Consider the following 13,644-nt stretch of genomic DNA (forward strand, 5'->3'; position numbering starts at 1 on the left):
TGTCTGAGTTCATGTGCCTATGATGCCACTGTATGTGAGGTTTGCAGTGTAACTGTATGTACATGACAATAAACTTGACCTGACACATGGGTGATCTAAACAAAAAGAAATTCAGTGCGAAGAATCACTCAGAACTATTTCTTTACTTTGGAAGGACAGACAGCCTAATGCGCAGCTACGCCATTTGTAGGGCACAATGAGGGGGAGAAAACCAGCTGCTTCCAGATCAAAAGCAGGCTTCTCCTTCAAACATAAAATTGATAAGCACTTGAAATAATTTGAAGTGGTACCAAAATAGACGGGGTGGGCATGCATGCATGCAGGCTGATAAGGAGCAGCGCTGTCTGTCAGTCGCAGCTGGTGCTCCCCGGGCAAGAAGAGGTGACACAAACAGCGTAGCGCACCAGTTGTCACACAGGCTTGTGGATGCCTGAGCTGTACATGACACCAACTCTGAGCACCTCGGGCCCTGTGCATCAGCTGGCTGGCACACTGCTTACTTTTTATAAGCTTCAAGCCGGCTGTTGTTGGACAGCAAGTGTTTTGAGTGTGGAGGCGAATACTTCACATACTCGTGCATCGGATGGGAAATGCCCTGTGTACGACGGTCACCGTGCTAATTTAAATCTCTCTTCCCACATCGTGGTTCACAGAGTAAATATTTTCAACACTGTGCCACAAAGACCAGCAAAACTGATATTGTTTGATAAGGCATATCCTGCAACTTAGCATTTTCCAAAAAGCTGCATCATGCACTAAGATATTTTATAAACCACACTTTTCCGGTCAGGGTCATGCAAAACATTTTTATTTTTCATTTTTGCATGATTATACTATGAAATACTACACTCTGCGCTGCTATTCTGATATATGACACCTTTTACTGTAACAAAACACATGTTGTCCTTCTGTGTTATATTCCTGCACCATATATTCATTTGCTCATGGAAGACTTCTTGATTGTAAGATATTTTAATATATTACACTTGATATTTAATTTAGTTTAGTTTAGAGATACGGCATGGAAACAGGCCCTTCAGCCCATCGTGTCTGCGCTGACCAGCGATCCCCGTACAACCGCACTATCCCAGCATCCTTTAGATATTTTTATGCCTATGACTAGAAGAGTCTTTTTTGCAAGACTGGGCCATGCAATGTTGTTTCATGCTTCCTTCTGACATAGAGGGAGGCCATTCGACCCATTGCGTCTGGCTATCAGAGCAATTCCATCAATCCCATTGTAGAAACAAAGAACTGCAGATGTCGATTCCCACCAAGGATAGACACAAAGTGCTGGAGTAACTCAGCAGGTCAGGCAGCATCTGCGGTGAAAGAGATAGGTGACATTTTGGGTCGGGACTCTTCCTCAGACTGAATGTTTGGGGGGGGGGGGGGGGTGGGGCGGGGGCGGGAGGAAGATCTGGTGGTGAGAAAAGATCAGGATAAATCAGGGCCAGCAATGACCTCAGGCAAGGTGGTGTCCTGGTAAGCCCCCTTCCTCCCCCCTAGTCATTTAACCAGTTCCACAGTTCACCACATTGCATCCTTCTTGAGATTACACCTCCCTTGCTAATAATTGGCCTACCTGGGCACCCCCAAACCCCTTGTTTTAGACTTTGGAAGGGTCCTTTCACAGAGTACCCATTAAGTTACAATAGCTGCCAGTTCAGGAAAACCGTAACTGTTTGCCAACCATCATAAGGCTCTGTGCATCCGTATTTCTTGCCCTCTCTGCACTCCTCTTTGATTGCAAGACTGTCAGCAATGGGATTGAATGTCCTTGCCTGGGCTCAGGACTACACTCACCAGAGCATCGCTGCCGGCAACAGAGACAGTAAAGGAGACTCAGAAATGACCGTCTGTCACTTTGGTCAGACTTGAAAGGTGGGCAGACAAGAGGCTGAACGCTTCTTCCTGTGTTCGCAATGTTTTATTTGCAAAGAATAAATCCTTCAACCCCTCTTCAAACCTCTCCATGGGCTTGCCCTTATCTCCACAACCTTCTCTGCTCCCACAACCATTGAGATGGCTTTGGACTCTAATTCTGCAGACATTTAATTCCTGAAACTGAGTTTTCCACCAGCATCATGTGAGAACTTTATATTTTTAATTGATGATAATAACTTTCGGAATCTCTCTCCTTTTACGATGCACCTTAAAATTCTACCTCTTTAATCAAACTGTAAGTCATATATGTTCAGATTTCCACGTGCGGCAGGCCTTCGGTAATGCTCTTGTGAAATGTCTGGGGATGCTGAGGTACTGTACTGTTGTTTAAAGAATATTTGAATAGTCTGTACCTTGGTTAAAGGAATTAGTTCCATGCTGTTAGTGGTAACATGGATTCCTGATATACCAAGGCCGATGAGCAGGAGTGCATATGATCTTTGGTGCGCGGTGGGTGGAAGAGCTCACTGCTGACCCCTACCTGTAGCTAATCCAGCAAGGTTGTTGTGATCAAATGGGCGCTAACTACATGTAGAACATAGAACAGTACAGCACAGGTACAGGCCCTTCAGCACACAATGTCCGAACACAATATCGATAAACTAATCTCCTCTGCCTGCATGCAATCCATATCTCTCCCCCCACCCACCCCATTCCTGTTTATCCATGTGCCTATCTAAAATAATGTTAAATGCCACTACCTTATCTGCCTCCACCACTACTTTGACAGTGTATTCCAGATACCCACCACTCTTTGTGTAAAATAATTGCCCTGCACATCTCCTTTAAATTTACAGTAGCTCATCTCACTTTAAAGCTATGCCCTCTTGTCTTTGATATTTTCCACCCCAGGAGACTTTATCTATGCCACTCATACTTTTTATATATTTCTATGAGGTCTCCACTCAGCTTCTGCCAGTCCTGAGAAACCAATCCATCCTCTTTTTATAGATAATACATTAACCTAAACCTTGCTTTAATGTAAATAAAATGGACTTCACCAGTTAACTGGGTTCCAAGCATGCAAGCAGTGTATGGTATATCTGTTATATATTTTGATTACAGCTGTGGGACATTTTTGTCCATTCCTCATTGCCCAGTGAGAATATTGAGTGAGACGCATATGCTCCAGTTACTGAGAACAGTTGGCTCTGAGAGTGGGTTTCAGAGGTTAACCCTTTCAGGAACATATATTGAAGGAAAAGCATCAAACTTATTCTGCAAGGATTAACTTGCCTCACTTCCAGAATTGAGTTATAGAGTCATAGAGTGATACAGCATGGAAACAGGCCCTTCGGCCCAACTTGCCCACACCGGCCAACATGTCCCAGCTACACTAGTCCCACCTGCCTACGTTGGGCCCATATCCCTCCAAACCTGTCCTACCCATGTACCTGACTAACCGTTGTTTAAACGTTGGGATAGTCCCTGCCTCAACAACCTCCTCTGGCAGCTTGTTCCATGCACTCTTTGTGTGAAAAAGATATCCCTCAGATTCCTTGAAGCGTTCGGAAATAGTCCAAACATCTTTTTCAGTCCCAGTCTGAAATGTTCTTAATGAATCAATGTCCATGACTCTTTGGAGATCTATAAGTCTTTGACGGGTCTTCTACCTCAGGCCCACTTTCCTGCACTGACCATATCCTTGATTCACTTTGTTTCCAAAAATCTATCGATCTATGTCTTGAAATGTACACAATTCCATACATTTACACCTCTAAATGAAGACATTTCTTCTGCCTCTCATCATTTCTTATCCATGTACCTGTTCAAATGTTCTTTTTAATGCAATGTAACAATTGTACCTGCCTCAGTCCCAAACTTTTCACCCTGTACACACACGACTGTGTCTCCACCCAGGAAAATACCATCATTATTAAGTATGCGGATGATACCACCATCCTGGGCCTCATCAAGGGGGGGGACCAGTCGGGCTACAGGAGTCTGGTGAACGACATTCTTGCCTATGGTGAGGTGAACGACCTAAGCCTCAACACAGACAAGACAAGAGAAATAATAATGGACTTCAGAAAAAATCCACCCCCCCTGCAGCCCCTCATCATCAAGGGGACTGTGGTGGAGAGGGCTGACAGTTACAGATACCTGGGATTACAAGTAACATCAGATCTGAACTGGACTTTGAACACTGCTACCACAGTGAAAAAAGCCCAGCAGAGACTGTACTTCATCAGGCTGCTCAGAAAAGCTGGTCTGCACTGTCGCCCTCTCGCCCAGGTCTACAAAGGACAGATAGAGAGCATCCTCACCACAGGCATCACGGTGTGGTATGGAAGCACCACACAGACAGAGAGGAAGGCTCTGCAAAGAGTCATAAAGACTGCAGAGAGGATTATCAGAACGGAACTCCCCTCCATGGACACAATCTACACACAGCGCTGTCAAAAAAGGGCAGAGAGAATCATCAGAGACACACTACATCCAGCTCACTCCCTGCTCAAACACAAAAACTGCACATACAACCTCAGGCACAGACGAGCGGACAGCATCGCCACAAACAGAACACGCTTTTTTAAGAGCTTCTTCCCTGCCACAGTGAGACTCTTGGCCAAAACAAAATGAACTGATGTCCTGACCTACCTCATAGCATATCATATTATATCATATTATATTGTCTCCTGGGCCTGTGCAATTTACAATGCAATTGACACTTTTTATATAGGGGTTGTGTAATTTACAATGCTCTCACTTTCCCCTTTATATAGGTTTTTGGGCACTTTCTTTCTTTTTTAGTTCTAGAGAAGTATATGTTTTTATAGATTATGTGTCTTTCTGTGTGTCTTTTTAACTTGACTTGACTCTCTGAACAACCGCACAAGAGTTCCCATGTGTGTAAGCACAAATGGCAAATAAAGTCTTTGACCTTGACCTTTGACCTCTTCCAACTCCTCGTCATGCTCATGCCACCATGTGTGAAAAACCTTCTCCTCAGATTGCCTTTAAATATTACCCCTCACCTTAAGCATATGTCCTCTAGTTTTGGACTCCTCTGCTCTTCAATAGAGACTGACGATCTTCACCATCTATGCCCCCATGATTTTATAAATGTCTATAATGTCACCCCTCAATCTCCTGCGTTAGTGACACCAATCCCAGCCGTTTCAATCTCTCTTGCAACTAATACGCTAGATTCTAGGTAAACCCCCGTTGAATCTCTTCCATATTCTATCTAACACTACTAAGCCCTTCCTATAGTCAGGACCAGAGCTGTACACAATTTCCAAGCGTAGCCTAACCAATGCCTTATACAGCAGCAAATTGTTGCAATAAAAACACAAAGTACGTACTATAACATCAGGATAAGTGCTCAATGAAGAAAACCCAAGCCCGAAACACAATATCTCACCTCACATACAATATTCCTATGTATGAAGGCAAGCAAGCTAAATGCCTTCTTCATTATCCTATCCACCTGGATCACCATTTTCAGAGAGCTATGAACTAGCACCAGTAGCTCCCTCTGTACATCAACACTTCAGGAACCTTGCAGTTTACTATAAAGGTCCATCCAGTATTAGACAAAACAAAATGCATCATCTCACCCTTGTCTAGTTTAAATTCCAGCTGCCACTGCTCTGCCCAACTTTCCAGATGATCTGTCTCCCCCTGTATCCGAGGCAACCGTCCTCACTCTCTACATATCACTAACCCTCGTGCCATCAGCAAACCTACACAGCAGGCCAGAGACATTCACATCCAATGGACACACAAGAGATTGTATTTACTGGAATCTTAATCAAAAACAAGGTGCTGAAGGAACTCAGCGAGTAGGGTAGCATCTGTGGATGGGATGGATAAAGCACATCTCAAAGGAAGGACAGGCAGGGAGAGATCAATGAATGTGGTGAAACTGTTAAAAACCAGTCTATTAGATAGGGCTCTTAAAAATAGCGGAGTCAGGGGATATGGGGAGAAGGCAGGAACGGGGTACTGATTGGGGATGATCAGCCATGATCACATTGAATGGCGGTGCTGGCTCGAAGGGCCAAATGGCCTACTCCTGCACCTATTGTCCATTGTCTATTGTCTATTGTCTGATGGAGTGAACTGATGGGGTGTTATTTTCAATGCAAGAAGTATCATGGGTAGAGTGGATGGACTCAGTCCCTGGATCAGTGCACTGATACTGTGGTCATTACAGCGACTTGATCGTGAGGGCCACGATTGGCAGCTTAATGAACCAGGGTTTTAGATGTGATCGAGAGGCAGGTAAAAGAGGTGGAGGATTTGCATCACTAAAGGGTTAATGCCACAGCGGAGCATGAAGGGACATGCTGAAGAGATCATCTACTGAGGTGATATGGTAGAGCTCAAAAATAAGATGCAATGACTGTGACATTAGAGGCTTCTCAGTAGCCAGTGGGAGATAGAGGAACAATTTGTGGACAGATTACGGAAAGGGTAAAAGCAATAAAGGTAAAAGCAAGAGCTTCCTCAATATCGACTGGGATTTCCATAGTCCAAAAGGCTTGGACAGGGCAGATTTTGTTAAGTATATCCAAGAGGGTTTCCTAAAACAGCATATGGATAGTCTCTAACTCAAAGAGAAGCCATACTGGACCTTGTATTGGGAAACCATCCTGGCAAGGTGACTGGTGTTTCAGTTTTGGGAACAGCAATCACAACTCCATGCATTTTAAGTACACAAAAATGCTGGAGAAACTCAGCGGGTGAAGCAGCATCTATGGAGCAAAGGAAATAGGCAACGTTTCCTCCCGAAACGTTCCCTATTTCCTTTGCTCCATAGATGCTGCTGCACTCGCTGAGTTTCTCCAGCATTTTTGTGTACCTGGGATTTTCCAGCATCTGCAGTTCCTTCTTAAACGCTCCATACATTTTAAGGTAGTTACAAATAAAGGATAAGTCTACAGCTTTGAGGAATTGGGGTAAGGCAGGTTACAATGTTATTAGACAGGAAGCAGGAAGAGAAAATTGGACGCGCCTGCTATTGAGTAAGTTCACATCAAACATATGGGAGTCATTTAAAGACCAGCTGATCAGCGTTCAGGACCGGCATGTTCCAGTAAGGAGGAGGGATTGTAAGGGGACCTTGGAAGAACAGTGAGATTCTAAAGTGGGTCAAAAAGAGAAAGGAAGCATATGCAAGGTTTAGGAGGATTAACGCGAATACTGCCTTTGAGGAGCATAAAGCAAGCAGGAAAGAAGTCAAGCAGGACCAGAGGGAGCCATGAAATGTCATTGGCAAGTCGCATAAAAGAAAATGCCAAGGCGTTTTATATGTACGTTAAGTGCAAGTCGGTAACTGGGGAGAAGGTAAGACCCCTCAAGGATAAATTACGGAATTTATGAGGATGTAGGCGAGGTACTAAACAAGTACATTGCATCTGTATTCACCAAAGAGAAGCACATGAAAGACAGGGCGGTCACGGTGGCGCAGCGGTAGAGTTGCTGCCTTACAGCGAATGCAGCGCCGGAGACCCAGGTTCGATCCTGACTACGGGTGCTGTCTGTACGGAGTTTGTACGTTCTCCCCGTGAACTGCGTGGGTTTCCTCCGAGATCTAAACACTCCAAAGGCGTACAGGTATGAGGTTAATTGGCTTGGTAAATGTAAAAATTGTTCCTAGTGGGTATAGGATAGTGTTAATGTGCGGGAATCGCTGGTCGGCGCGGACCCGGTGGGCCTAAAGGGCCTGTTTCCGCGCTGTATCTCTAAAACTAAAACTAAAACTATGAAACAGTGAGATCTGTGTGGGGAACACCAATATGCTAGGAGCATCTGAAGAAGGGTCCCAACGCCATACATCACCCATCCTTTTTCTCCAGAGATGCTGCCTGACCCGTAGAGTTACTCCAGCGCTTTGTGTCGATCACCAATTTGCTGGGGCAGTTTAGGGTCCAGAAGCTGGAGGTGCTGGGTCTCTTGAAAAGCATGAAGATGGATACTTACCCGAGGAGACTGCAAGGGCCTTGATAAGGATCTCTGCATCTTCTCCAGCCACAAGCGAGGTCACGGAGGGCTGCAGAGTAACCAGAGTCGTTCCTTTCTTTAAGAGAAGTAGAGATAATGCAGGAGATTACAGGCAGGTGAGCCTCGTGTCAGTGGTGGGGAAGCTGTTGGAAATGATTTAAGAAGGAACTGCAGATGCTGGAAAATCGAAGGTAGACAAAAGTGCTGGTGCAGCGGGTGCAGCGGGTGCAGCAGCATCTATGGAGCGAAGGAAATAGGCAACGTTTCTGCTTGGATTTTAGAACGGTGTTTGTAGTAAGGTATTATTAGGTATTTTCAGTAAGCTGCAGCAGGGACTGTTAAATGGTGCCTGAATTACGCCTCTTGCACATGGACTTGGTGGGCTGTTCTGTACATTCTGTACTGACTGGTGTGATTGTAATAGGGATAGTCTTGCTGACATGCCTGCAAAAAATGTATTTCACTCTACCTGGTACACATGACACTAAAGAAACCATTGAAATGTGATAAAATATCTCATGGTAGGTTCTACAGATGATTAAGATGCAAGGGATCCATGGTGACCCATGGTGAATTGGCTTACCCGGGTGTCAAGGGTTATGGGATGAAGGTGTGATAATGGGGTTGGGAGGGAGAGATAGATCAGCCATGATTGGATGGCAGAGTAGCCTTGATGGGCCAAAAGGCCTAATTCTACTCCTATCACTTATGACCCTATGACCATGGAAGACGCATGGTCGAGGTGGGAGAGTGTTACTGGCTGGAGGTCTGTCACCAGTGGTGTTCTGCAGGGACCTCTGTCATAGAGTCATACATCGCAGAAACAGGCCCTTTGGCCCAACTTGCCTATGCCAATCAAGATACCTACACTAGTCCCACAGCCCACATTAGTCACTTATCCCTCTAAACCTTTCCTATCCATGTACCTGTTCAAATGCCTTTTAAATTCTGTTAAATTCTGTTGAGTATCTGCCTCAACTACCTCCACTGGCAACTCATTCCATCTACCCACCACCCTCTGTGTGGTAACATTACCCCTTACGTTCCTATTAAATCTTTCCCCTCTCAGCTTAAACCTATGTCCCCTGGAGCTTGATTATCTGTGGGTAAAAGGCTCTGTGCATTTACCATATCTATTCCCCTCACGGTCTTATACACCTCTATAAGATCCTCCAAGGAATAAAGTCCTAGTCTGCCACACCCTTTCCTATAGCTCAGGCACTAAATTCCTGGCAACATCCTTGCAACTCTGCACTCTTTCCAGCTTAACAACATTGTTCCCATAGCAGGGTGACCACAACTAAACACAATGCTTCAAATGCAGCCTCGCCTGAGTCTTGTACAAGTGTAACATACCATCCCAAATTATTTGCCTGTTATCTTCACTGATGAAGGCTAATGTACCAAAAGCCTTCTTGGCCATCCTATCTAACTGTGAAGCCACTTTCAAGGAACTATGTACCTGTACTCCTAGATCCCTCGGCTCTACAACTCTCTTCAGGGCCCTGCCATTCACTGTGAAGGTCCTGACCATGTTTGGCTTCCAAAAATGCAACACCTTACACTTATCTGCATTAAACTCCATTAACTATTCCTCCATTAACCGTTTCCCAACTGATCAGGATCCTGCTGTAATATTTGATAACCATCTTCGCTATATACGATACCATCCTCTTTAGTGTAGGGAAAGAACTGCAGATGCTGGTTTAAATCGAAGGTAGATACAAAATGCCGGAGTAACTCAGTGGGACAGGCAGGGTCGGGTCGAAACTTCACCCATCTCCAGAGATGCTGCCTGTCCCGCTGAGTTACTCCAGCATTTTGTGTCTACCACCCACTTTAGTATCATCTGCAAACTTTCTATTCATGCCTTCTAAATTCTCATCCAAATCGTTATGTACTGTATATAACTAAAAGTCTCATCTTGACCACTTCCTGTCTGCGCTGTATATTGATTTTAGAAAAAACGCTACCATATATCGCTATGAATTTTGGCCATCTTATTCACAGTCCTCCTCTGCTGAGGCAGCCCTGAGGATTTATCCGATCGATGAAAAATAAAAAAGTTATGAGTGTTTAAAAAATATTGAGATCAGCTGATTGGTCCTCTCGCCTGTCAATCACTACGATGAAGGTAACGCCCCTTCCGGGGGGTGGGGGGCAGGACTCTATAATCCCGGATGCCTGGACGTCAGTCAGTCACTCTGGAAGATCACGAGGGAGAGTCCACAACTGTGATTCTAAGCTGTGAATCAACTGAGCTGTGAGTCTGCAATGTACTTGCAATAAATGATTTGTGAGCCCTTAATGACAATTCAATGAGTTGTTTGGCAATTTGGTGGCCTGCACTCTGCTTGAAATGATATGAAATTGAATTTGGTGGCCTGCACTCTGCTTGAAATGCTATGAAATTGTATTTGGTGGCCTGCACTCTGCTTGAAATGCTATGAAATTGAATTTGGTGGCCTGCACTCTGCTTGAAATGGAGTTTCAATGAATAGCCGCGAGTGAACTGCCAGCCCACCAGCCCTGAGTGACTGATCTGCCAGCCCACCAGCCCTGAGTAACTGAGCTGCCAGTCCACCAGCCATGAGTGACTGAGTTGCCAGCCCACCAGCGACTGAGCTGCCAGCCCACCAGCCCTGCGTGACTGAGCTGCCAGCCCACCAGCCCTGAGTGACTGGGCTGCCAGCCCACTAGGCCTGAGTCACTGAGCTGCCAGCCCACCAGGCCTGAGTGACTGAGCTGCCAGCCTACCACGCCTGAGTGACATGAGCTGCACTCTGGGAGGTTGTCATATTAGTCTATCGTACTAATAGATATCACTAGTACCTCATTAACTATGAGGAGATTTTTTTTGGCATAAATGGCTGTGTAAAACGCATTTTCATTCAGCTGTGGCTGGAAATTCTGAAGCATCCATTTTTATTCACATTCATCACTCAGAAGAAGGTACTGACTAATCTGTCCAAAGTTATCTCACTAGAATGAACCATGGCTAGTTAATGAAATGTAAGAGTTTATAATCCCTACTCCAATAGGGTCCTGGATTTTTAACTTGCTTATAATGTTGATGAAAGTAATATGCATGGGTCAGTGTTCCAATATCCAAAGTAGTAATCAGATTGGATTGTGGGCTGTGACCAGGGGCGGAAATCCCGGTGGGACCAGGTGGGACACGTCCCCCCCATGTTTTGAGAGGTGGGGGACAATCCCCCCCACCCCCCATTTTTGGTAATACGGATTTTAAAACCCGGTGAAATCTCCGTTTTCCGCGAGAGTGGCATGGGACTGATGATCGAGGGCGCCGATTGGACAAGAGAGACGTCGGTCAGCAGGCAATGGTGGTGGGACCATGATAATTCAGCACGATGATCGGAGGAGGGACACGTGCCAAAACACTCTCGACAGCCCTGAAAACAGACCTGCGCCTCATCCGCAGCCAGGATCGATCCCGGCTCTCCGGCGCTGTCCTGTCCCCACCCAAGCACCCCCCCCCCCGCGCCCAGGGGTGGCCAGAGCCATTGGGAGTTAGATGGGAGCTGTGCCCCCAGGCCCACAGCCAGCGCAGAGAAGCAGCACTAAACCCAGCTCAACTTTGCCTGTCCCGCCAGGTTAACCTACAGCCCTGCCTGGACTTACGGGAAATATGGCCCAGGTTTAAAGCCAGCGCGGAGAAGCAGTGCTAGCCACGGCTCCGGACTGGTATTCCGTCAGTCCAGGCAGGGCTGTAGGTTAACGCGGCGAGACAGGCAGAGTTGAGCTGCATTTAGCGCTGGATTGAGCCTCCGAAACCTCGCGTGACTGTGTGAGTGTGCGCATGCGCGCGCCGCCGCCAAGAAATTGTGTTCCCCCTGTCCCCTCCATATTTTGATAGCGATTTCTGTGCCTGGCTGTGACTGAGGATTGAAGACCCTTAAAGGATGTGATGAGGGGAGGGTTGGGTGGTTCAATGGAAGAGTGAGGGAGATGGAGTATTGTTTAGGGTCTAGCATTGTAGTTGGCGAGGTGGGAGGTCAGGCCAGTAGAGCATTGTGCAGGCTTTGAGATCAAATACGAGTAAGGTTGGGAGCAGGAGTGCTGACCTTGATTGTTTAATTGTATGGGTTTTAAAGTTAGTTGTCCTGGAAATGGTCATGACGGAAAATAGCCATCTCAAGGGAAAACAATGTTTCGGACACCAGGATTAGGTCTTTCATTTACATCTGCAGATGATCTCAGGCCAGCTCGGACATGGGGCAAAGGTGGACCTTTGTCAAGTTGGCGATCGCTATAACTCACAGTGAAACGTGTTCATGTGGATATTTAGGGGGCATTTTAGTCCCCGAACAGTTGCCACAGCAACCAAACATAGCGACCAACAATCCCGAATCACTCATGAAGTGCATGAACCAGGGGTCGGCATAACTGTTCCCTGGGACATTCTACCCATTAGCCGTTCAGTTGGAGGTAGACAGAAATGCTGGAGAAACTCTGCGGGTGCGGCAGCATCTATGGAGCAAAGGAAATAGGCAACGTTTCGGCCCGAAACGTTGCCTATTTCCTTCGCTCCATAGATGCTGCCGCACCCGCAGAGTTTCTCCAGCATTTTTGTCCACCTTCGATTTTCCAGCATCTGCAGTTCCTTCTTGAACAGCTGTTCAGTTGAAATGAGTATCGTTCAGTGTTGGAGGTGGGGAAATATCTGATCAGTTAAAAGTGGGGATAGTGAAGATTTGACGTTTGCCTCAAAGGTAAACATGGAACGTCCCTCTCACCTCCGGCTGCTGGGATATGTTCAGATATGACACCACACACATGGCAGACACATTTCAATGAGGAAACATTCAGAAAACAACCACCACTCATTTCTTCCTCCTCGAGAGACTGACCTGTTTTAACCGGAATTGCAGCTTATTCGTTGCAGATGTGTTCTAACTCCCCAGCTAAACAAACTAAAGATGCAAGACTTTTATTAGCACAGATGGTGTTTTAAGCTGTGTAGGCTAAAACTTGGAAGCAATGGAGAATTAACTATTGCGACACAGTGCAGAATGAAATAAAGTGAGCTAATTCTCCTCCTGATGGTGCAAAGATCTGGGTTACTTTGTGAGGGTAATAGTCAACAATAAAGTCAATGCAGGGAATATGAACGCTTTCATTTTATTAATGAGCCATAGCCTTCATCTGAGTTATATCAAACACATCACGGCCATCACGGTGGCGCAGCGGTAGAGTTGCTGCCTTACAGTGAATGCCGCGCCGGAGACCCTGACCCGGGTTCGATAGCAACTACGGGTGCTGTCTGTGATGGAGTTTGTACGTTCTCCCCGTGAGTTTTCTCCAAGATCTTCAGTTTCCTCCCACACTCCAAAGACGTACAGGTTTGTAGGTTAATTGGCTTGATAAATGTAAAAATTGTCCTTAGTGGGTGTGGGATGGTGTCAATGTGTTGGGATCGCTGGTCGGCGCGGACCCGGTGGGCCGAAGGGCCTGTTTTTGGCCGTATTTCTAAACTAAGCTAAACAAACAGCAATAGGCATAGCATAAATCCTTGAGGCACACCACTAGTCACAGGCCTCCAGTCTGGAAAACAATCTTCCCCCATCACCCTCTGCTTCCTTCCATGAAGTCAATTCTCTATCTAAATTGTAAGTGTAAAGTCGAGCACTGATCCCTGTGACACCACTTGTTACAACCAGAAAACAACCCATCTATGCCGACACTGCATTTCCTGATAGCCAGACAATTTTATATCTATGCCAATAT

The 13,644-nt window shown here is 45.9% G+C and overlaps 1 protein-coding gene across 3 annotated transcripts in view; it reads left to right on the forward strand.

Annotated features, from left to right (window-relative positions):
• Positions 1–13,644, forward strand: part of cass4 (Cas scaffold protein family member 4) — an 82,110-nt gene that overhangs the window by 41,792 nt on the left and 26,674 nt on the right. Inside the window, exon 1 of one of the 3 annotated variants that reach the window (XM_033042065.1) lies at positions 7,005–7,239. The exons of the other annotated variants lie outside the window; for them this stretch is intronic. Coding sequence (XP_032897956.1) covers positions 7,066–7,239 — 174 coding nt within the window. The 5' untranslated portion in view covers positions 7,005–7,065. Of the gene's footprint in view, positions 1–7,004; positions 7,240–13,644 lie in introns of those variants that run through there. 3 annotated transcript variants of the gene reach the window in all.

The sequence above is a fragment of the Amblyraja radiata genome, chromosome 23, assembly GCF_010909765.2.
Source record: "Amblyraja radiata isolate CabotCenter1 chromosome 23, sAmbRad1.1.pri, whole genome shotgun sequence".
NCBI classification, from domain to species: domain Eukaryota; kingdom Metazoa; phylum Chordata; class Chondrichthyes; order Rajiformes; family Rajidae; genus Amblyraja; species Amblyraja radiata.